This window comes from Hypomesus transpacificus, chromosome 12, assembly GCF_021917145.1.
Source record: "Hypomesus transpacificus isolate Combined female chromosome 12, fHypTra1, whole genome shotgun sequence".
NCBI classification, from domain to species: domain Eukaryota; kingdom Metazoa; phylum Chordata; class Actinopteri; order Osmeriformes; family Osmeridae; genus Hypomesus; species Hypomesus transpacificus.
The window spans coordinates 3,174,093-3,197,960 of NC_061071.1; the positions used below are offsets into that span (position 1 = coordinate 3,174,093).

Genomic DNA, 23,868 nt, shown 5'->3' on the forward strand with positions numbered 1-23,868 from the left:
GTGTCTTTTAAGCCTTGAGAGATCATGTTTGAGCCGTCCAAAACAGCAAAGGCTTTACGTGATCTCCAAATAACGCAGTGCATAAAACAAGAACATAAGACTTTTTGTTCGTACAGCTGTGGAAATGTCAGTTCCCAAACCACTGTCCCACTTGGCATGTAAACATATGCCTGTGATAACATCATCTTTTCTTTAGCTTTTTTTCTCCTGGCTTCCAGAGAAACCCTCTGAGCTCCTCTAAATGTCATGTTAAGTGCTTCTCTTGTCCTGGTTTGACAGCAATGAGATCCTCTCAGAATTCTGAGTGAACTCGTCTGGAACTTTGCCAAGTTTTTCTCAAACCAAAGTAGTGGATATCTTACCTTGACATCTAAAGTTTTGACATTTTAAATGTTTTGCCTTGGCTTTCGTGGTTGACCCAGAAGATGACAAAAAAAGATTCAGTCAAAATACTTTGGAAATGCCATATTCTTTTGAATGAAATGTTCCTGGGGGACAGCTAGGTATTTAGAAAAGGCAAAAGTAATTGTTTAGGATAATTAGAAATGTAAGGGGTTAGGTCTCTGGAAGGTCCAGAGGCTGTAATGTGAACATTGGTATATTGCTGCCATCTTCTGGACTGGAGGGTTATTGGGGCAGTTAGGACTACTTCACACCATGATACTTACTCCCACCACATTTTCCCTACATTTTGATATGATTTATAAAATACTTTATATACTTAAGACTTCTAATTAGACTTTGCTCATCCATCACATGAACACGATGATTTATACATCATTAGAAACCAAAGTTGTGAACGGTCATTGTCAAAACCATTCTCACATCTCTCTAATTGTTTGTGAACAAAGCAGCAGGTGATAGTGACACATATGTAATCTAACTACATGACAAAACCTACAGTAACAACTTTAAAGTTAGATAGGCACTGCCATGTAGTGTGCTTAAAAAAAGGCTGGTGTCGATACCTGTTTATCTAAAAAGAACTTTAGCAGCCATCAGAGACTAACACTCACTACACAGTCAACACTTTAATTATTCAAAGTCTTTCCATTTTTAAATTTAGTTTATTTTCTATTGTTTTACTTAATGACTAATATCCACTAGATGGCAGCGTTGTCTTAGTGTTGATGCCAGTTCTCACAGCGACTGAGATGTTTTATTCTCCCTCTGTTCTTCTCCTTCTCCTGTTCGTGTTTGTGTCTGTCGTTCTGTCATTTTACAGTTGCAAATTATTTTGTTTTTATGTCCTGTGATGCCTGTCGCGTCAATGTATTTGTATCTTCAGAATCAGCAACAATGAAAATGCAGATCTATCTGTTCAGAACAATTTCTCCAGACTTCGTCTTTACTTTATGCCAAAGTGACAGTTCAGCTCAGTTCTATCTGTTCCATCTATTCCGGATTTCTCCACAGAACTTCCCTCCTGGGGCATTAGAGAACCCCCTCATCGGTTGCTGAAAAAATAAACTAATCCTCAGACAGTCCTAAATTCCTCCAGATGCATCTTCATCTCCAATCCACCAATTTCTCCTCAAACTGTCCCCCATAGCTCTTCCAAGCCACCAGAGATAGTTTATGATTGAGGCAGACGATCAAAATCTCTTTCAAGAGCTCAATTTCCAACCCCCCCTGGAGAATGCTTGGGGCTGAGGATTTCTTCAGCCTCACATCTGCCTGAAAGCAGTAGCCTGTACACTATGTCTTCTGTTCTTCTGTCTTTCTTGACATGTCTTTAGAAAGTTTATTAAAGTGTTCAGTGTGGAAACTTTATATACAATGCAGGGCCATGTCAACCATTGCCCTCTTAGCCTGTGTACACAAAGCAAAAAGCCAATATGACCTCAATTGTATTCTTTAGTACATTTTGTAAATCCCTTCCAGATTCATGTACGGTACAGCAATAATATTTTTCAATGAATGTATGTATTTCAATTTGATTTGTTACACAACTATATAAAAGTTGTGTTCCTTGCTAAACAGATGGGCTTTTCAGGTGCAAAACAGGGGAGGAGAAGATGAGGTTATCACTGTGTGGGGTCTCTTCGTGAAAGAAGAGGCTTGCCAGGAGAGGACCAGGGAGGAGCAGGGCCCTTTCATAAGGGAGACCTTCAAGTTCATCCTTGAGAATCAAAGACATTTCGTGGGATACAATTTGTATCCCTTTCATTTTGATTGCTGTGATTGAGCTTGGCCCAGGTAAATACAATCACCATTATTCTGTACAAAAAGGATCTGATTGTCCTATTTGTTATTCAAAGAAAGCAATTCCTTTTTTGTGTTTGTCCATATTACTGTAATACCTGTATTGCAAGCTTGATTGATCTTTGAGACATAAAACCAACATGGAACCAACGTTCAGTACAGTATGTTTCTTATTGATCATGTAAAATGCATTTTCTCTAGAACATATCTTCAAACAGAGCAGTAGTGCTTTAAGCCAGTCTGTAGTCACTGCAGACTGAAAGAACACTTTTGCAGTGGTGGTTAATTGACCAGAATACATTACACCTCCAAACACCCAAGTGCTTATATCTGCCTCTGGCAACAAAAATTTAACACACTGTGTGTGTGTTTGTGTGTGTGTGTGTGTGTGTGTGTGTGTGTGTGTGTGTGTCATTCTGCCTGTCCCTCTGTTGGTCTGTCTGTCTGTCAGTCTGTGTGTGTGTGTGGTTGTGTTGTGTGTGTGTGTGTTCAACATTATCTTTGGCCTGATTCCTGGCTGATAAATACATAATATGTAAGCATACAGCTCCAAACTACAGAAGCATACACCCAGAGGCAACACCATTCCTCTGCATCACAAGTGGAGCAATCAAAGAGCTGTATCTTTGAAGGTGGTCAGTTAGTCAGGCTTGTGCATACAGATGGATGAGACTTGTCTGCTGCGGTCTTCCCTTAGGCAAACCTCTGGTCAAATAGAAGCCCCCGACCCCCCCATCCCCCCCCACCCCACCCCGTCCCCCCCGTCCCCACAGAACCCCACCTATTAGTCAAACTGAGACGGTCAGTCTCTGTATTTGACCTCCCAGTCTACACACACAGACACACAAGGCAACATTGATAGAAATGTGAACCCTTGCAGACGGACACACACAGGCTGATTGCTAATGGACGGGGTGCTGTGAGGTGAATGTGTGCACAGCTACACTGATACAAAATGATAAGCAGACTTTATAGATCCAGACAGATGACAATGAATCCATGTGAGGTGCATGCTAACAAGCAACAAACACTCACTCCAGCAGGTTATAATTTTTAATGACTTTTATTGACCACAATACATGGCATGACCAATATGTGTCCTGATATGTCTAATAGGTCTCATAATTACATTTAAATAATTGGGGGGGGGAGATGTGGGCACAATCTTGCAAGGTGAAAAGAACATATACTGTAGCATTTCATAAGAATATACCACATGTGGAATGATGTGATAGGAATTCTTCCACAATCTCACATTTTGAGAATTCAGACTCAGGACTTGATAGATGACAGTTTTATGACAGTGGATCAGTATCGTAATGACAGCAAATCTGTTACCTAGGAGGGATGGGATAGTGTTATATGGTCAGTTGATTTTCCCACTGTCCCACAGTGTTCCCCCCAGTTATTACATTTCAAGAGCTAAACAGCCTATTGTCCTATAGACAAGAAATAATCCTAATATCAGGATTTGGCCTACCAAGTGTGGTAATTGTAATCTATTCTATTAATGACCAACACTAACATAAAGCTTGTCTTCTGTCCTTTCTGTTTTGGCTGACCTTGATAGAATATTTCAAGGCTGCATTGTGCAGTTTGGATAGAAACACCATCACTACTTTTGGGAAACTCGACACTGCGTCAAAAGGAAGGCCATGCAGGGAACACGGTACTTTGGGTTCCAGTCCATCCCCTCTTGGACTGAGCCCTGTGACAGCCATACAAAAATGAAATGCTCTCAGTTTGGCCCTTCAACAGACATAACATACACTGGATTTGTCCAATGATCGTTGAGAGGGAGTATATAGGCTGGCCTATGGTGGTCTGAGCTGCTGGGCTATCTGGGATAGCAGCGATAAAGGATTTAACTGCTCTGAGGCAGGCTCCACACTGAGATCAAACCTCGTCCAACACCTCCATAGACATTTTCTGACCCCAGAAAATGCCTGCTCTGTAGATAGAGATCAGAGTGAATTGGCACTTGAAGGGTAATTCAAGAATCAAAAATGTGATTATGCTATAAAATAGTTATAGTTGATAGGTGGGTTGTTGAGTGGTCATGGTACAGATGGTCACACCCTCTCAATTAACCATAAATAAACACACACACAATTGCACACACAAACACACACACACCCCAAATGTTAAGTCATGGTATGTGATTTGACATCTGGGAACGGTTCCTGCCACTCATCATCCACAATTTGGCATTTCACAAATAGTATTGATTAATTTAATCTTAGCATTTCAGGCAGCATGACAGCTGGGTGCACAGAGCTGCAACTCCATTGATCTCCAGCCTATTAAACCCTCTTGTGAGCATAATCGTTTTTGTGAGACCTTTTACAGCCGATTAATCAATACTTCAGTTTCAACACAAGGCAGAGGAGATGTCATATTGGACCAGGCGCATCTTACACCTGCATAGCGTTCCGTGTTGCATACAAAAACTTCTCACCATGTTTATGAGGAGAACGATTTAAGAGGAAATCGGAACATACGAAGGGGTAAATGTCAGGTCAAATATACTAATGTATATCCATCAAAATTATTTCCGCATATTTGCAACTTAAATCACTTGGCTTTGTTGTTATGGTAAAAACTGTGACTGGAAATCCGTTCCTTTAATGTCAAAACTCTCGAGAGGTTTTTAAATGTCATTCGGTCCAAATCCTTATGATTAAGATAATAATAATGTTCTTTTTACGTTCTTTACTGCAGCAGGACGATCGCAGATGTGCATTATTTGGTAACCTTTCATATGCATTTGTATTCATAACGATTTGTTCATTCACAACTTCCTTATCAACATATGTTGTCCATAAATTCAAGGTAAATTAAAAGACTAGGGTGAATGTAAATTTAATTACATCTTTACCTCCAAAGCCATACACAAAATATTGATTTTAGGGACTCACTAACTTAAAACTGTAAATTCAGAACGAAAGCTGGTTGATAAGCCATCGCAGTAAAATGTGCCTTCGACATAATTTTATTTTGTCTAATTTCTTTTGACAACCTGAATTGATTCAGCTTGAACATTAATGTTCACGAACCAAAACATAAGCTCAGACAACAAACTTGAAGCATTTGTACACAACAGTATCAAAGCAGTTCAGAGAAAAGCAGTTGGTAGAGCTTGTCAACTATTTAATGTTTTCCAATAAATAATTATATTTTAACTTAAAATAGAGCAAAACATTTCGGATTGCTTTGGGTTAATGTATTCTCTTTTGCAAAAGCTTACATTTGGTCGTAACAATGACATTTTAACGAAATAAAGAAACAACAGGATTTTAGGGATATAGGTAACAGGCTACACGTCCAATGTACAGCATGTAAATACCACAGTGGTGTTTAAGGACATACATTTACAGGCCAGTATGAATCACATCACATTTGGGCCCATGCAGATATAATGCAAGACTTTTACAAGTCAAATATTATTTATGTACATTGACCTTTCGTAATGGCAACAACATCAACTAGGCTAGATAAAACAGAGAGGGATCAGATAGGAAAATAAAAAGTAGGATGCTGGTTTAAAAAAAGGTTATATACAATATATACATATTATGATTGACAATTTTAAAGTGTGTTATATACAACGCAGTGTAAAGGTCCGCATGGTTTTTAAAAGGGCAAAGTATCGAGGAATAGCTTGTCTATGATAGCGGGTGGAGGGACCAAGTCTTCCAGCTTCAAGTAGAAAATCCGTTGCAAACCCTGAGTACACAGCGTGCGAAGTTCAGGTAGTTTTTCCAACAGTTTTGATAAATGATGTGGTTGACAAAGCTCTGCATCGTTTATATTTAGTTGGTCCTTCAAGCACTTCACTATCTTACTTTGAAGTTCTTCCACTCTCCTCGGTTCCTTTAATCCGTGTCTCTCTGCGGCAACAACAGGTGCAATGCTTTTAATCACTTGAGGAAACACTGTAATCACAAGTAAATCGGCCTACATTAACTATTGCACACCTACCTGTCACGATGGCCAAAGCGGCTATACAAGAGAAAGTTGGAACGTCTATTTTCATGTCTTGCAGATTAGAAGAGAACTCCATGATGGTATCAACCCACTCTCCAAAGCCTCGCCTGCACTGGAACCGGTGCAAAACAAGTCCATTGCAAAATATTAGCTTTCCGTCCTTTGGGTCGGACCTGCAATTAACAACAGACCATGATTGTGGTTGGGGACGTAAACGTAGACTTTTACGCATAGCTAACTTGCATGATGTCTATACGCTACCTGTATGCCAGGCGCAGGACGAAGAGCTCCAAGAACGCAGATTCGAAGAGAAGATCTTGATCCTGTTGTGTTAGGTCGATAAACCCTGGTATATTTTGCGCCCAACCACGAATGATGTCCATGGCGATGGTCAAGACGTCATAGAACTGCTGTATGTGCTGCACGTCATCTCCAGCTGGGCCGTCGGGGTTAACTTGAAACTATGTATTAAAAGGTATAAATTCAGCGTTGAGAGATTGTAGGTTTAAACTCTTCTGTCATTTAAATAACTGAAATAATTTCGATCAATGTGTGGACATTTCGGTTTTCTATTATTATTTCTGGATAGCTTGATAGGGTACGTGAGTTTACTTACGTTGGAGTAGTCGAGTCGTGACAGAGAGGGGTTGGACTCCACATGGGCACTCACGAGCGCATTTAGGATGTTGACAGGTGGAGACGAATCCGGTGGACGTTTGGAAGGTAACCGACCTCGCCGACCCTTCAAATTCGCCGTCCTAACCACTGCATTCCATAGTATACAGGAAATACAGTTGAAAATGTTTTGCAATTTAACATTTGGGTGCAGTGTATTGAAAGGACAGGTCTTCCATGAATAAACATTCCAGAAAGTGAACCAATTGCAAATGATACTTTTTTTTTTACCTTCCTTCACCATTCCCACAACAAGGCACTTTTGGAAGCGGCAATATTGACATCTATTTCTCCTTCGTTTATCCACAGGGCAGTTTTTACCAGCTAAACAAACGTATTTGGCGTTTTTCTGGACCGTGCGCTGTTAAGACATAGAAAATGACGGTATACTAACTGGATACAAGATGTGTATATTAACATGCATTGGGATAAATTGACAGAGGCTTCAACTGAACTCTGACTCATCTGGACTCCAAACATGGACATGGAAAAAATTCTAACTGCGGATCAAGCAGAGTAAATATAGGGCCATGTCCACTCATAACTTGGTGCTCTTTAAGGTGAAAAGGAAGGATTAATTATTTAACGTCAGAAACCCTGAACTCTGACCTGTCTACAGGTGGATATTAGCTTCCTGACACTACATAAACAAGATAACCTACAAGTTTCTTTTAGATCAGCATAAGGCTCGACAATAGAATGTTTTCCATATAATTATACCAATATTTCAAATTCATCACTTAATTTCAGTTTCAGTAAAGCCTACCCTGAATGCCTATGACAGACCAAATAACGGCTGTTCACAAAAATAAGGCAAATGTAATTTCGAATATCTATTCTTGATTGCATATATCATGGGCCCACTCTAATACTGTGACATGCTGCTTCAATGACATACGTATCAAGTTTTACTGCCGTTTCGTCCCAGAAACGTACCTTAAAGAATCCCTTGCAGCCTTCACAGGTGCGCACGCCGTAGTGTTGGCATGCAGCATTATCTCCACACACCGCGCACAATCCATCATTACTGGGGGGTCCCCGACTCGGCGGCGAAGGAACCTGATTATCCATAAAGTGGTGTCCGTGACCAAGTTGGATTGAAGGAAACACTACGCCGTGTTGTTTCCGCAGCCCGCTGGCTCCAAAGATACCCTGACTCTCCAGTAAATGATGCGCGCACGGTGTATCCACGTGGAGAGAACCGTCAAATCTCATTTGACAAGTAGACGAGGAGTGGCCAGGTTGGAATTGCTTTAAAGAAAACAAGGAAAATCTGGATAGAGCGTTTTTGCATTGGTCCATTCTGTGCGCCACGGTCAAATAATCCTGATGGAAGCTGCACCGGTGTCCCGAGTCGTCCCATAGGCCGGCATGGCTGGCTGGACTTTGAAAATGAGTTGTGGTTGGTGTCTGTGGCGACGGTGACTTGTAGTACGCAGATCCGGGGGAAGTGAGCACTTCGTTGGACTGGTGTAGTTGATGGTGGGCTGGATGGTGGTATCCATGCACAGGGACATCCTCAACTTTCACGTAAGCCTGTTCTCCCGGAACGGACATTTGAAACAAACAGGGCGACTTGACGTCGTAGCTAGAATTATAACTGTCCATCACAGCGCCGAAATTCGGAAGAGAGGTGGTGGCTGCGATTTCAGTATTAGTGAGGTCCATGCTGAATTTGACAAACTCCGGCGTCAAGAAGTCGCAGCTGCGTTCCTCGGCGGAGTGGATGCTTGCGCTCTGGGAAGCTGGGCTGGCTCCTTGAGGGGATGAGCCGCACTGAGCCTGAACGCAAGGCATTGTTTCTAATAAGAGAGGGAAATAACGTGCCCTTATGAATCGATTTGTGTCTTGGCATAATTCAACAAAATACATACGAATATATAAATGAAGATCATGATCATTTGTTGAAACAAGTGCCCATAACACCTTGAAAACAACTTCTATACGCGTACATTGTCAGCAATATTCTCTGCACTCTTACCTTAAAATCAAATGATTTCTGGTTAGGTATTTCAGGAGTGATGCTCTAAATCCCCACTTGAATCTCCCTATAAATCATATAATCTAATTAACGACAGTCAGAAAGTAAGATATTTACATACAATTTACTGGACAACTTGAGTGTCAATTATGCACTGTAATGTATATTTGTTCAAAAAATCTCAATTAAATGTAACTGATATTTGTATGGCAACTACATATACCATATTCAAAGTCAAACAATCAATTACGTACCTTACAGTGTACTCCGTAAAATCATAATAACAAATTTATGGAGGAAAAACACCTTCCATGCACGCAATAGCCAACTATCCAGGAAAGCGATTTTGGAAAGGAACTGGGTTTGTGACCGAGCAGCTTTGCGACTTGCCAGCAGAGTGGCCAAGACAGGCATCGACAATGTGCCTTTGTTTTTGTGTCTCACACTTGGAGCGCGGTTGTGCACGTGCCAGAGAAATTCAGGACGTCACCCACTTTTACGCACAGGCTCCCATCACATTCCAATCCTAACCATGCTTGATGAATTTTACACCGAACTATTTTATACTCGGATTACTTAGTTTGCAACTCGGACAATTGTTTTGTATTTTAAGGAATGTAATATTATTTCATAAAGAGTATTCTATCATATTAATTTAATAGCATCCATCGCAACACATAGAATTAAATGCCATTCTTTTTTAAAGTAGCCCACATGGGTGAGATTAAGAACATGCTTCGGATTGAGCAAATTTGTCAAAGAAAATCTAACTGCAGTCTATGTGAAAGTACTTTTCACAGGTTAAATAATGTCACAAATTGGGCCATGGTTTCTACCTTCTCAGATGTTGCAACAGTAGCTCAACAATACAATCTTTAGCCCAACCCTAACGTTGATCTTGCTGTGAGCACAGAAGCTGCTAATTGTGTACTTGTGTGTAGCAAAAAATGACATTTTTTTGATGGTGCGAGAAGTGTATGGGAGTTTAAGATATTGTGCAATAGTTTCCCCCATCTACGTCACCATTTTAAACACATACTAAAGCATGATTGGACAAGTTAATAACATACGCAATCCCATTGGTCTTTCTGTTTGTCTGTTAGCTTGCATTCACTTCCTGGTTTTCTTGTAGATACGAATAGGATAACACTGTCCTCAGCTGACGCCCTGCATCTTCGGGCGATACTGTCATCAATTGAGGCGTGAAAATCTGTAAGTAAAAATACTAGATAGGTTAATTGCTCTATTATGTCGATTTTTATATTTAACATTTCATGTTGCGAAGCAAAAACGTTAAACCTCATGTTGACTGCGGCTGAGAAAGCATTCCCGAAGCCATAAGACGATATCATATCAGTAACTCCATATAGCCTAATTAGACTTATTTTCAGCAATGATAACTAAACGTTCAAGCAACTTAGACTAGGGCTCATGTCTAAATGATCATAACTACGTAATTAAAGTCTAAGTGTGGCCTATTATAAGAACAAATCACTCGGATTGTGAACAGAAGGTCTTCATTATGTAGCCTAGTTGCGCATTTAACTTGGCCTATAATTTTAATTAATAGGAGCATGTCTGTAATACTGTTATACATTTGAGAATCACCAGTATTTTGTTCAATTGTAGGCCTATGTCGTTTTTGGTATTACCAGGCCTACAATGTTCGTGCAGATTTCAAAACGGGAAAAAAAAATATTTGTCCACATAAAACAATATGCATGGACAAGGCTACAAAAGTTTAGGCCTAATCTAATGTTAAACTTTGAAGGTTATGAAGGGGGATAGGATAGTCAGAAATGGCGTTGGGTACCATGTGTTACACTTCTTCTTCCTCTGTCTTGCATGAGTCATTTCATTTACACACAAGAAGAGACATGAGGTAATGTTGACTTTTGGCCAGGCGGTAAGTGAGAGTAACCCAAAGTGCGCCAGAGCAGTGACACACTCCCTAATTAAGTCACTATAAGTTGTTCATAAAGCCTGGCTGAGGAAAATACCCTTGTCATTCAACTAGAGATGAAAAGTCCCAGCACAGAACTTCAGAGTCACGGGACTTGGAGATACAGAATAATGACTATAGCACTAGTGCCTGTGTATTTACTTGCAAACACATTCAGGCCTAGAATGTTACAGACAATTCCTTTTTCTACCCTTTGTCACTTTGCATAAGTGGTTATTCACGGTCACATACCTAAACACACAGTCATTTACTTTCTCTCTCTCTCTCTTTCACACGCATGCACACACACAATTTACAAATGACCAATCTCATTTCCTGCTACTCCTGCTCAACATTACCTCTTCACGTGAACTCTTGCCCATTGTGTCATCCCTCTGCCCAGTCCGATTCTTGTCTCCATCCTTTCATTCATCCACTTCTCTGCTCTGCATCTGTGTTTCAGGATCAATGGCTTTCCGGAAGGCTCTGAAACACACGGCCATCATAGGGAGTGGTGCTGTTGCCACTATTTTTGGCCTATCTCAGCTGTCGGAATACCGAAAGACCCAGGTTGGTTATGTACCTTCCTAACCATAGCAAATCTGAATGGATATCAAGTCAAATAAGGGCTTTAGTAAAATTAGTACTAGAGAGGTATTGACTGTGTGTTATTTAAGTAGGAGGTAAGCGAACTACTGTGAGCGAGTAGTTTCTTATTCTTTCCCTTCATCTGATGTCAGAGTTTAGTAATGACACAGTACAATCAACTTCTTAACAATAGGAATTGACTTTATACATCTCTTGCCCCTTATTGATTTTGATTTTTAGGACCTTTGGGGTTTCTGTTTGAGTCACAAGGGAAATGTAGGTCCCTAGTCAGAAGACAGCCATGAGACTTCAGCGCCCTTCTCTGAGCATGACATGTGAAGCCTGAGCATGCTACGTAGCCTACAGTTACTGTATTAACTGGTATGGTAATCTGTTCTCAGGCTAGCAGCACACACCTTTTTAGGCATGTCTTATCTAGACCCAGGAATGTGTTTTATACAACCCTTCTCCACTCAGGTGGATTATTGTTGCCGTGGTTATAATGGTGAATGTCAACAGCTTTGTGTGGCAAAAAACGAACCCCTCAGTAATGGTGTTTGGTGTTATGTTGTTTTGACATGTTATGAATATGCATGTTATGTTATTTTACCATTTGTACGTTCTGTTGTGTCAGACAAATGGGTTACATTAAGTTGTGTCTTCTTTTGTCATGGCAAACATTACATCCAGGACTTGAATCATCAATGACTTTTTAGCAAATATTGAGGAGATTATATTTTATAGCCACCATATTCCTTTATTTACATTTGAACAAGTAAGCATTAGCAAGAGCTTGTCCCATGGGTATTTAGTTATTACACAGCTAAATTAATAAGGTCAAGTAGATGAAGATAATCAACAAGATCTTTGAGACAAACAAGGAAAAATGCAAGCTGAGGAGCAGTGGGACTCCTGATTTTATTAGATTTGAGATCCAATCTGCAAAATATCCTGTTGATCATTATCTAGGGTCTGTAGGTTAGTGTCTAAGGACAACTTTGGGAAACGGGCAAAGATGCCCACGCTGTGTTTCCACGGAAACCAGTCACTTGACTCTATTAATTAGGCAAAATGTGTTTCTTGAACAGCGGTGTGAATAGAAATGATATGATTGGAAAAGAACGAAGCAAAGATCATAACCGTTCAGTCTTTGCTCTGGGCTTCAAGGGTCCATAAGGGCACCAACAGAATCCTTAAAGGGTTTTAAATAGCAAAGGAGTCACACTCCTGACGTTTGAGAGGGCAAAACAGGTGCCTATTCTGAACATAAACTAACTTGGTCAGCAAAGCTATTATTAGTCCATTCCAGTCCTCTGTGGAGCTTTTGACCCTTTGTTGACCTAATGTTAACTTTGTTTTGTGTCCTGATGGAACGTTTGTCCGACAACGTCTCCTGAACCAAGCATGAATGGGTAAGCAAAAGTCAAATCTGACTGACAAAGCAATAATCTATAATCAAGCATGCCAGAGACAGAACCTAACCCTTGAAATGTTAATCCTAATTGGATAAATAGCACTGTCTGTTGTCTCCTCTGAGGCAAGGGGACTAGCCGCTCTCGCCTCGCAAAGTTTTCACGGCAGCGGCCGATTGGTCATTTGCATGAGACACACCATGGTACTCATGTCCTTATCTTGATTGCAGGGAGAGGCCAGCGTCTAATCGTCTGTGGGTGTCAAATATGCACTGCCTTGGGAATAGACACTAATTATTTGATCTTGTTTGCTTTTACAGCCCTAAATTACCAACGCCCGGCACTCATTTGCCTATTTGCAAGTCAAATTGACCGCTGTTTTCGAAAGCGTCTTGATGTAATCATTTGAGTCCAATTGCTCAATAGAAAATGAATAAAATGTAACATTAGAAATACAATCCTCGACTTTCTCTGTGACCATCCATCAGCTCACTCATTCTCTCTTGATTTGACCATTTCCTTCCTCCAGATTTCTTTTGTACCCTTAATACCAGATAACAAAACATAGTGTAAGTGGACGTTGTCAGACGCTTGATAATGTGACTATGTACAACGTGTGTACATGTGTGTGCGTGTGACTGGGTGTGCGTGTGCTGTATGATTGTGAATGTGTGTTTGTGTGTGTGTGTGTGTGTTGTCCAGGCCCGGCTGGCCTCGGTGGCAGCGGAGGGGGACCTTAAGGTGCAGTACCCAGAGGAGCTGCCCTCTCGCCAGGCCCTGCTGTCCGCCCTGCAGGACACGGACGAGTTTGACGTCCTCGTCGTCGGCGGAGGGGCCACAGGCTCTGGGTGTGCCTTAGAGGCCGTCACGCGCGGTAAGAAAACGCAACGCCGGACCGATCGTGACGTTGTACTGTACTGAGTGAACAACGGGAATGCTACTTCTGCTTCGCTTTCCTTCAGTACGGCCAATATCAATACCGCTGCAGTTACTCACTGACTGTCCATCTGTTTTGGTTTCTATTTCCCTCTCTTCTTCCCCTCTCGCTCTCCATCCCCTTCCTGTCTCTCTGCCTGCTCGTGTGTCCCTCTCCAGACCTTAAGACGGCCATGGTGGAAAGGAGCGATTTCTCCTCAGGCACCAGCAGCAGAAGCACCAAGCTCATCCATGGCGGCGTGCGCTACCTCCAGAAGGCCATCATGAAGCTGGACTACGAGCAGGTACACATGGGGTGTTGCTGGAGGCCTCGGGTCTGGGTGGATTCTCAATCCGTGGTCGCTAAAAAGCCTGTCTTTACCCTTTTGATACAGTATATGATGGTAAAAGAAGCCCTTCACGAGAGATCCAACCTGCTGCACATCGCCCCTCATCTTTCAGCCCCACTACCCATCATGCTGCCTGTATACACGTAAGGCTGTCTCTCTGCCCTGCTCTAGAGAATGAGATGAATACAAGTCAAATACATTTTTTAGGTAAACCATCACATGAATTGATTTCTTAGCATAAGGCCTCACTATGAAGGTTGCCCAGGATTCACTCTGAGACGGTGGATTATAAATAAAGCTGTTTGAACAACAGACAAGAAGCTTAGTGAAGATTAACAATGAGGAAACCGAACAGACAAATGAGGAACGTACTCTGTGTGTGTGTGCGTGTGTGTGTGTGTGTGTGTGTGTGCTGTATATATGTATGATGTGTTCTAAGATGGTGGCAGCTGCCATACTACTGGGCAGGGATCAAGATGTATGACCTGGTGGCCGGGGCCCAGTGTCTGAAGAGCAGCTACGTCCTCAGCAAGACCAAGGCCCTGGAGCTCTTCCCTATGCTCAAGAAGGACAGGCTGGTGGGAGCTATCGTTTACTATGACGGTAAGACAACTTCTTTGTTGGTTTTTCAGATTTAATTGCATATTTTTACAGTATATTATCTGGGTAGTTAGTTCAAGAAGTCAGAAAGCCTGAAAGCTTGAAAACTATGATAATGCTGTTTTTTTCATGCAGTTTTTTTCACAAACATTTTGTAACTAGAGCATTTTCTTCTGTAGCAAAGGGCATTTCTTGAATTAAAGATTCTCAGGGTTTATTGGGCCTGGGGTTTAGTACCAGTGACCTGTTGTGGTCTCCATTGGTCCCTAACTAAATATACCTGCTGGCGGCTGGTGTTCCTCTTTGAGCCCAGGGCTAAGGCTGAGATTGCCCCAGTTTGGCATCAGAGAAAGACAACCATATGTTTGGACTCTGACTCTGTCTGGCTCGACAGAATTTGCCTTCTTTCTCTCACTCTGTTTTTCACACCATGTGAACACACAACTTTGTGTCCGAGGGCTACTTCATCTTTCAAACCTCATTAAGCATTCAGTGTTTATCCCTGAGAAAGGAAAGACCCTGCATGTGTTTGTTTTCTGAAGGGTTACAGCTAACTGAACTGCTATCTTTTTTAGTGCCGGCTGGGAATAGGGAATGGCTTCTAGCAAAGCAGTCCCCCCCACACACACACACATATGTGCATGTCTGTGTGTGTGTGTGTGTGTGTGTCTGTGTGTGAAGTAAAAGGAGAAGGAACCTTTCTCCAATTATTCCATCTGGAACAATCATGCGTGTGACATTTGGGAATCTGACCTTCTCATAACCGAGCAGAACAAAGCATTGTGGTTGTCGTGACTAACTGCTGCTGTATGACTATCTCCTCCTCTGCCTCCTCTCCAACTCTCCTTCTTAGACAACTGGTCTTTCAGCGTCTTTACCTCGCCCCTGGGATGCTGTTTTCACATTCCCCTCAGGGCTATATCCTCTAGACAGTTTGCACACACGAGACCAAACCGAGGCATAATCAAACGGAGCCAAAACACAACCTTTCCTCAAAACCGGCATCTCTCACTTTGAACAAATTTGATTGGCGCCACGGCGAGGTCAATTAGACCATTCATACTACTAATTTATGCATCCGTACTATCACATGTAATGTCATTTGATCTCATGATTGTTCCAAACATATATTTTTCTTCTGTTTCTCATATATATGTATATCCAGACTGTCTGTCAGCACCTACCCAATTTGCATCAGACAGTGAGCCAATCACCACAGGGCATTGTTTAGAATAGCGGGTGGGCATCTGTGGTCATGCTTGCCAGGCGTAGTCTTGTCCTAACAGGAGGTGTCAGCCCAGCCATGCGCGCCCCGCCCTGCTAGACCAGGAGGGGGAGGGGGGGGAATGGGGTCTGACTGCAGGTCATGAGCCTGTCACAATTGTCCCATCATCCCTCTTGTACTTCGCCTCTGCCCCCTCCCTACGCTCTCTCACTCTAGTGAGTTAAGTAGCACCCAAAGGCAAGGAGCATCGGAATGATGTCGAAGAGCGCCACAAGGGACTCAACTGAACTATCTCCTCTGTCTCCTCCTCTTCCTCCTCCCCTCTGTTTCTCCTCTCCTTTACGTGCCCCAAGGGCAGCACAACGACGCCCGGATGAACCTGGCCATCGCCCTCACCGCCACCAGGCACGGTGCCGCCGTGGCCAACTACACCGAGGTGGTGCGGCTGCTGAAGAAGAACGACCCGGAGACGGGCAAGGAGGTGGTGTGCGGTGCACGCTGCAGGGACGTCATCACAGGTACGCATGCACAACTGTGCGCAGACACACACACGCATGCCTATCGACTGGAAATACTCTCTTTCTGTCTTGTTTGTTCCCTCTCTCTGAATTCCTCTCACACATGCACTTACACCCCATAAATGAGCGCACAGTCAATTAAATTCATTTGTTAAGCGTAAAAACAATGTAAGACGCATAAATATGCAGACTTTCGAAGACACGTAAACACAGCTCGGACTGACTGATACGGCTGTTACCACTGGCAGGGCAAGAATTTGATGTCAGAGCCAAATGTGTCATTAATGCCACGGGTCCCTTCACGGACTCTCTGAGGAAGATGGACGACCAGAAGAATGAGAACATCTGCCAGCCCAGTGCTGGGGTCCACATAGTCATCCCTGGATACTACAGGTACAAAGATTAAGACCCGGACATCCACTGTGTTTGATTTGTCATGTCAGGCACATTGGAACTCAAACGTGATCCTAAAGGTGCCTGGATGGGCTTGTATCCATTGAATGTCATCGGTGTCATTGATACTGCTTGGTTGTTTGGTTCCTCTTTCTCACCCTTCTCCTGCTTCCGGCTCCTCCTCTTCCTCCTCCAGTCCGGACAACATGGGTCTGCTGGACCCCGCCACCAGCGATGGGCGTGTCATCTTCTTCCTGCCCTGGGAGAAGATGACCATCGCCGGGACGACTGACTCGCCCACCAGCGTGACGGCTCATCCCATCCCCACGGAGGAGGACATCAACTTCATCCTGACAGAGGTCCGCAACTACCTCAGCCCGGATGTGGAGGGTAGGGCGTGGCCATAACACACACACACACCTCTGTGTGCAGTCCATCTCTCCGTCACCTCCTCCTCACCCGCCCACCTCTTCTCACCAGTGCGGAGAGGGGATGTTTTGGCAGCGTGGAGTGGGATACGACCCCTGGTCACGGACCCCAACTCCAAAGACACGCAGTCCATCTGCAGGAACCACATCGTCAACGTGAGCGACAGCGGCCTGGTCACCATCGCTGGGGGGAAGTGGACCACATACCGCTCCATGGCCGAGGAGACCCTGGACGCAGCAGTGAAAGCCCATGGTCTCAAGGCCACGCCCAGTAAGACTGTGGGACTGCTGCTGGAAGGGGGCAAGGACTGGACCCCAACCATGTACATCCGACTGGTACAGGACTACGGCCTGGAAAATGAGGTAGGACTCCAACTCCCAGTTAGTCCATGATTCTGGCTTGTTTCATTTCTTAACCTTTCAATACACTATGATATATTTTCAACTTAAGTATGCCAAGTAGGGAAAGCCCACCCTGCTTGAAAGTCTGAACTCCTCATTAGAGGCAGCATCCTCCTTAGAGGTGGCGCTTTCTTTAATATTCCAAAAGGTTACCTTTGATATTTTGACAGCATTTGACCTTTGGTAGTCAACTACCTGAATTGCAATAAGCATTTGTTATGTCCAAACCCATGATACATCATTGTCCACACTGTAACCCTCAAACAGCTAAACTGACTGCAATCTCTAAACAGAGAGAGATTGCACTTTTAAGAAGGACTGAATCAATATGAACCGTCGTTTCAAAAGATGTTGCCTTTTATCAGCTGCAGAGGGCAGGTGGGTCTCAAAGTACATCAAGGCTCCCACTCCATCTAGCAAAACAATTGCAGTGAAATGATCAAATTCTTTAATTTGAGCTTTTAGTAACCAGATAAAATGACATTTGATCCCATCTGTACAACCTGTAAATAAAAAATGCAATTGGATTTGAGTGGACTAAAGTTGAGTGGAATAACAGTCACAGCAACAGGAACATTCAAGCATTATTGTCTTTATACACAGCCATCTCACAGCAGCATGTTGAGTGTCTTGGTTCAGTTGAATGATCTTCCGTCTCTGTGGCCCTCAGGTGGCCCAACACCTGGCCGCCACGTACGGGGGACGGGCGTTTGATGTGGCCAAGATGGCACACGTCACCGGGAAGAGGTGGCCGATCGTGGGCAAGAGGCTGGTATCGGAGTTCCCTTACATCGAGAGCGAGGTAATTCATAATATCATCCAAGCTACTCTCAAACTTTCATTTGCCTTTGTCTGCATACGCCACAAGTGGACTCTATTACAATTTTCCCTCTCCTTTTCCATTCTTTCTTCATGTCATCTTTCCTATCCTATCTTATATCCTTCATTATGTCCCTCCATCCCCGTCTCCTCTCGATCTCCTCTCAGGTGTTGTATGCCATGAAAGAGTACGCCTGCACGGCCATCGACGTGATCGCTCGGCGCACGCGACTGGGCTTCCTTAACGTGCAGGCGGCTGACGAGGCTCTTCCACGCATCGTGGAGATCATGGGCAAGGAGCTGGACTGGAGCGAGCAGAGGAGGACGGTAGGGGAGACACCACGAACAGCATTCGAGTTTATGTGGATATATATTTTTGTTCATTGTTTCCCTACGTGAAATTATTCTTGGGTGCTGTTTTTAGATGAAATCCCCCTCACTGCCTTTTTTAGATCGCATTATTTCCGACCACAGTACACTTCAGTCGAAAGGTCCACACCCTCAAGAGCACGATTCAATAGAAAGGTGTTTCCACCTCAAGGGTTTTGTGTGTGCATGAGTATGCATGTGTGTGAAACTGTACCCAGTTTCTGTGTGTGTTTCTTTTGTATCCAGCTGTAATAATACCAGGTCAAATATTGCTTAATTCACAATCTTTTATCTTTAACCCGCGGACATAAACCGTCCTTCTGTGTGTTTGCAGGAGGAGCTGGAGGCAGCGAAGAAGTTCCTCTATCATGAGATGGGCTACAGGTCCCGGTCTGAACAGATCACCAAAACATCAGAGATCACCTTGGACGCACAGGAAGTGGCCAGGTAGGTACTGATGGAAATTTCTAGCTGAAGCCATCCTATTTTTTATGTCATCACCTGCTATTTAAAGCAAGGCCGTAGCCATGGAGTCAACATTAGGGGGAGTTCTTTCTTTTTTTTAATGATAATTTCGGGCAGCTTGCGTGCTTACCTGTCGTAGTGTAGCACATTTATATTTTAATATTAATATATTGGGGGGGACATTTTGACCAGATTTGAATATTGGGGGGGGATGTGTCCCCCCCAATATTGTATATGTATTATGATTACGGCCTTGATTTAAAGCATAACTGTCCCTTGAGCACCTGAAACAGGCCAGTCAAGTCTCGACCATTCTGTTACTGACAGGTATCAGAAACGCTTCCACAAATTTGACAAAGAGTGTAAAGGTTTTATCACCACCGTGGATGTCCAGAGAGTCTTAAAGGTGAGCATTTCTTTGATATATTGCCCACAGGGAAATTAACCTAATTTCATAATACTTTTACATAGTAATATAACTCTGGTTTTATCAAATTCTTTACCCACTATTATCACTCTCAGGAGATTAGATACCAACAGCTTTGTTAGCTTACAAACTTCCTGCTTGTCACAAATCTATCTGTTTTTTTCTCTCTTCTTCTCTCTGTCTGTCTGTCTATTTATCTCAATCTCTCTCCATCTCTCTCTTTCTCTCTCTTGCTTTGTCTCTCATCCCTCAGAATATCAACGTCCATATTGATGAGAACGCCCTCCACGAAATACTCAACGAAGTGGACCTCAACAAAAATGGACAGGTGGAAATCGACGAGTTCTTACAGGTAGGCGTTTCACTAAAAGAGCAGAGATCAAGCCTCAGGCTTCATCCAAGCAAATCTAGATGTGTTATATGTGAGTGTCTAAGAGAGTGTGAGATTTGATCGCGCCTCTGTGTGTGCAAGGCTCTTTTGTGCCTCCCGTATGGCAATACCTATGGCTCCTTGTCTCAGCACTGACAAAGGCATTCATTAATTCTCCAGACCATGGTCAATATCTGCCCTCTCTTTGCCATGAGAACCTGAGCAAACAAGACCAGACAAGAGAACTATGATAATAGAATCCTCTGGGAGTAGGATCCATTACCCCAACACACACTCACGCACACACAGGTGTGCGCGCACACACCGAAAATACAGATGCGTTCACACGCATACTGCATGCTGTCTCACATATGAGCGCTCACATATGCAGGGGCACACACAACCACGGTCACACACACACACACAATCACCTGCAAGACTCCCTTCTCCTTCATTGTCCCTGCTTTCTTTCTTGTTCTTATCACCAAGTCTCAGAGCTTGACATGGCCTCCTACAAATGGAGGTAGAGGTGTGAAACCCCAGGTCTCCTGTGAGCCATTTCCCCCAGACCAGTAGGCCTCGCTGGAGAACACTAATTAGATGTCTAGCCCCTTTGACAATGAGCCAGGGTAATGATGAGTCTTCCTGCATAGAACTAGAAGCCTCTGAAGAGGCTAAAATAGATTTATTAGAGAAGCTGGTGACAGCTGGTGATTTAGCCTTCATTAGTGGATGTGTCTGTGCCGGATACCTGCGGAGTCCTGCTGAAGGTTTACATGTGGATGGTGCTGTGTAGATAGATGCTGTTGGGGTGTGAGTCTGTGCATCCTGATGGTTAGCTGATCTTACTTGAGTTCAAGACATGCTCCAGGCTTTGTAATGATCCTGCCTCAAACTTCTGGACAGTTAAATGATATGATACATGGAAAACTCCTGCATTTGTCTCTCTCTCTCTTTCTTTTTCTCACTCACTCACTCATTTACTCATTCACTCACTCACTTACTTACTTACTTTCTTTCTGTGTCTCTATGTCCTCTTCCTCCCTCCCTCTATCTCCCCCCCTCCTCCCCCCAGCTGATGAGTGCTGTGAAGAAGGGTCAGGTGTCTGACAGCCGGTTGGCCCTCCTTCTGAAGAGTGCTGAGGAGAGTCTGGACCTGAGGGCCCCTGTGTCTGTGGACCGCAGCGGGGGAGGGGTCTAAGGGAAGATACTTCTACACAACTGTCATTGTTACCGTCATTGACATGGAATACATGTATTTGTTGTCAAACGGACTGCTTAACACTCTGTGTTCAAGTTAAGAGTAATCCTGCTTTTTGACACACCATGAGATGTTGTTTAACCTTGCAGTTGATAATTGGCGGGAACAAGGAATATTGTAATAGGATGATCTGAATTAAGATATTGTAATCAGGGATGGCCAAATCAGATGTGAAGACTAGTATCTATTGTGTGATGGAATCTAGTCCAACAAATGGCAGTTGCCAGGGTAATATTAGAGGCAGGGTCGGTAATTTTGTTGAGATGCACTTTTGGTCATATTTGCTGAAATAAACTTCACATCCTAATAGCAACCAATAAATAGAAAGGTTTGACAGTCAAATGAAATAAATTCAATATCTCTGGGTGTCGCAAGACTGTAATAAACAGATAATTTTGTTTGGACCAAACTTAATGATTGGACAGCATTCGGACTGAATGCAGTGATTAGATGGGCTACTTGTCTGTCTACCAACCTACCTCCCGGCAGTAATCAAACAGCATGTTCAAGTGTTTTGGGGGAGTGGCTTTGAAAAGAGGGGGTGGGCTATTTTGGGTTGAATCCTTTCAAACTTAATCCAAAATTGCTAGGTTAGCAAAAACGTACCTACCCTGCCTTTAAGGACCTTTTTGACATCGCCTGCATATACAGAATATTTCTGACCCACTCAGTTTTTCATGACACTTGATTGCAATCACAATACAATGAGTGCCTCTGACTCTGCATTTTGACACACATACCTATATTCGACATTTTCCTGCACTCCACTTCTAGGCTGTATTCGAATGTTTAGCAATTTTTCTTCTAGCTCTGCTTTGTCGAATGAACAAAAAACTATAAGTGAAAAGCTAGATTCCCAGCATGCTGCTGATTGTATGTCTTTGTCTTGTACCTGAGGATCCAAGATTGCTGATGCAGACTAAGAAAACCTGTATTAAACTTACCTAAAAGAAAGTCAGAGATAACAGTACTACCATGTCTTATAATTTTTTTTGCATTGTTTACATAGAGCAGATCATGTCTAATTTAACCAGTTTTGCTCAAGCAAGATCATTGTTGTGATTTAAACTGACACTCAACTTGATTCTGAAGTGTGTTACTGCATCTTTTTCTAGTTCTGTTTCTGATGGTTTGTATCATAGTACACTGGTTGTGGGATGTTCCTGTGAATATACTGTCCTTACACTGGCCTGTGTTTGCACTCTCTGCCAAACTCCTATGGTTTACATAGCAAGGTTTCAAGCTTTATCAGTACTCTTGTCAAATCATGTCAACATTACTGCTTTTTTACTGCATTTCAATCACATAACTATATATTTATGTAAGATATTTATTCCTTTTCATATGTATTCATTAGAATAATCTTTGAATAATGTAGACATTTATTAAATATTGGGAATGTGGCTAATTGCAAGATTGTAATTCAGAAGTTGGTTCAAAAGGGGACCCATGTTGGTCTACATTGGTCTCTGTTATAACTTGTTCACTTTTAAGTTACTACTGTATTTTTGGTTATTTACCGTTATCCATAGTGATTTTATTAAAGTAATGTACAAAATGTGCCTTATTGGTTGTGGAATGAACTGGAACTATGTTCACTCTTTTTAAGTATTGCTATGTGGAATTATAACTATTATAACAGAGATATTATAGAGCATGTCAACATAAAGAACATATAAATATATGAAGGGAAATAATTTTTTATAATGGGACATTTTGTATTGTGTACTCATAAACGTCATAGTGTAATTGTCATTACGCTTTTTGTATGTAAAGTCATAGGATGGTGCTTCAACCAGAACAATTTTGGTAAAGTATGAAACGGTTTTTAACTGTGTAATCACAGTGAAATATTTAAATCATGGGTATATTTTCAGCTGATTTAAGCACAATACCTTGACAGGAAGGACTCTTTTACCTGTCAACTGCAGCTTGTAAGAATACCTGACAGACATCTGAACTTAAATCCATGTCCCTATGTTTGATTGTGTCTTTTTGGATGAAATTTCAGCTTCATCCAAAATGAAAGAGATTCGTATTCCAACACTGTAAATCGATCTTGATAGCTTTTCAGAAAAAAAGCAATTATCTAATTAAATGTATCTGGTTGCTTGCATGCATTGTTTTGGTGTGGGTGATTTTTGTGACATTTTTTTCACCTCACTGACCACCATTCATATTTCTTGGCAAAACAACCTGGCTTTTCTCAAGGGAATAGTCCTATGATGCACTATTATGAAACCTGACACAGGAAATGCTAGCATGTTTAAACCTTATAGCCTGAGGTTCTACTAAATGTTTCAACAAGTTGTGTGTAATAAACAAAGACTTTTGGTTTGATATGACTTTATACTTTCTTACAGAAAAGCTATAGCTTTAGCCTGTAAGTTCCATATCCATCAGACACAAGTATAACTAGGCCCTCTATCATCAAATTTTGATTGCTTCAAGCCAAGTGGCTGGTTACAAATCCACCTAAGCTTTTTTATATACTTTTTGTATGGTCAATTTCATTATTATAGATGAAACAATGGCC

At 42.4% G+C, this 23,868-nt stretch overlaps 2 protein-coding genes across 5 annotated transcripts; one reads left to right on the forward strand and one right to left on the reverse strand.

The window, feature by feature from the left end:
- Nucleotides 1-3,308: 3,308 nt before the first annotated feature.
- On the reverse strand, nt 3,309-11,247 carry LOC124474491 (nuclear receptor subfamily 4 group A member 2-like). Of its 3 annotated transcripts, none has more exons than XM_047030660.1 (8): nt 11,150-11,247; nt 8,849-8,915; nt 7,804-8,669; nt 7,099-7,228; nt 6,809-6,957; nt 6,454-6,653; nt 6,187-6,365; nt 3,309-6,095 (listed from the first exon to the last, which is right to left on the reverse strand). In XM_047030660.1, the coding sequence occupies exons 3-8, from the start codon at nt 8,662-8,664 to the stop codon at nt 5,839-5,841; spliced, it is 1,776 nt and encodes a 591-aa protein (XP_046886616.1). In that variant the 5' UTR covers nt 8,665-8,669; nt 8,849-8,915; nt 11,150-11,247; the 3' UTR covers nt 3,309-5,838. The 3 variants fall into 3 exon arrangements, with proteins under 3 accessions (XP_046886616.1, XP_046886615.1, XP_046886617.1); XM_047030659.1 differs by lacking the exon at nt 11,150-11,247 and adding an exon at nt 9,103-9,254; XM_047030661.1 differs by lacking the exon at nt 11,150-11,247 and adding an exon at nt 9,103-9,254 and having other exon boundaries at nt 8,849-8,931.
- Nucleotides 9,955-23,672, forward strand: gpd2 (glycerol-3-phosphate dehydrogenase 2 (mitochondrial)). 2 transcript variants are annotated; one of them, XM_047030657.1, is made up of 17 exons: nt 9,955-10,060; nt 11,254-11,360; nt 12,782-12,790; nt 13,493-13,664; nt 13,886-14,010; nt 14,101-14,198; nt 14,495-14,658; nt 16,234-16,398; nt 16,647-16,791; nt 16,988-17,181; nt 17,272-17,582; nt 18,292-18,423; nt 18,609-18,767; nt 19,144-19,256; nt 19,602-19,680; nt 19,955-20,053; nt 21,147-23,672. In XM_047030657.1, exons 2-17 carry the CDS (start codon nt 11,259-11,261, stop codon nt 21,270-21,272), a joined length of 2,193 nt encoding a protein of 730 aa, XP_046886613.1. In that variant the 5' UTR covers nt 9,955-10,060; nt 11,254-11,258; the 3' UTR covers nt 21,273-23,672. The 2 variants fall into 2 exon arrangements, with proteins under 2 accessions (XP_046886613.1, XP_046886614.1); XM_047030658.1 differs by lacking the exon at nt 12,782-12,790.
- The last annotated feature ends 196 nt before the right edge of the window (nt 23,673-23,868 follow it).

Coding starts and splice junctions, on each gene's coding strand:
- LOC124474491 (XM_047030660.1), bottom strand. CDS start 8,664: ATGCCTTGCGTTCAGGCTCAGTGCGGCTCATCCCCTCAAGGAGCCAGC. Junction 6,958..7,098: donor TGTGGGAATGGTGAAGGAAG/GTAAAAAAAAAA, acceptor TATGGAATGCAG/TGGTTAGGACGGCGAATTTG. Junction 6,654..6,808: donor CACGACTCGACTACTCCAAC/GTAAGTAAACTC, acceptor TTTAATACATAG/TTTCAAGTTAACCCCGACGG.
- gpd2 (XM_047030657.1), top strand. CDS start 11,259: ATGGCTTTCCGGAAGGCTCTGAAACACACGGCCATCATAGGGAGTGGT. Junction 14,659..16,233: donor AGCTATCGTTTACTATGACG/GTAAGACAACTT, acceptor ACGTGCCCCAAG/GGCAGCACAACGACGCCCGG. Junction 18,424..18,608: donor TCCCTTACATCGAGAGCGAG/GTAATTCATAAT, acceptor ATCTCCTCTCAG/GTGTTGTATGCCATGAAAGA.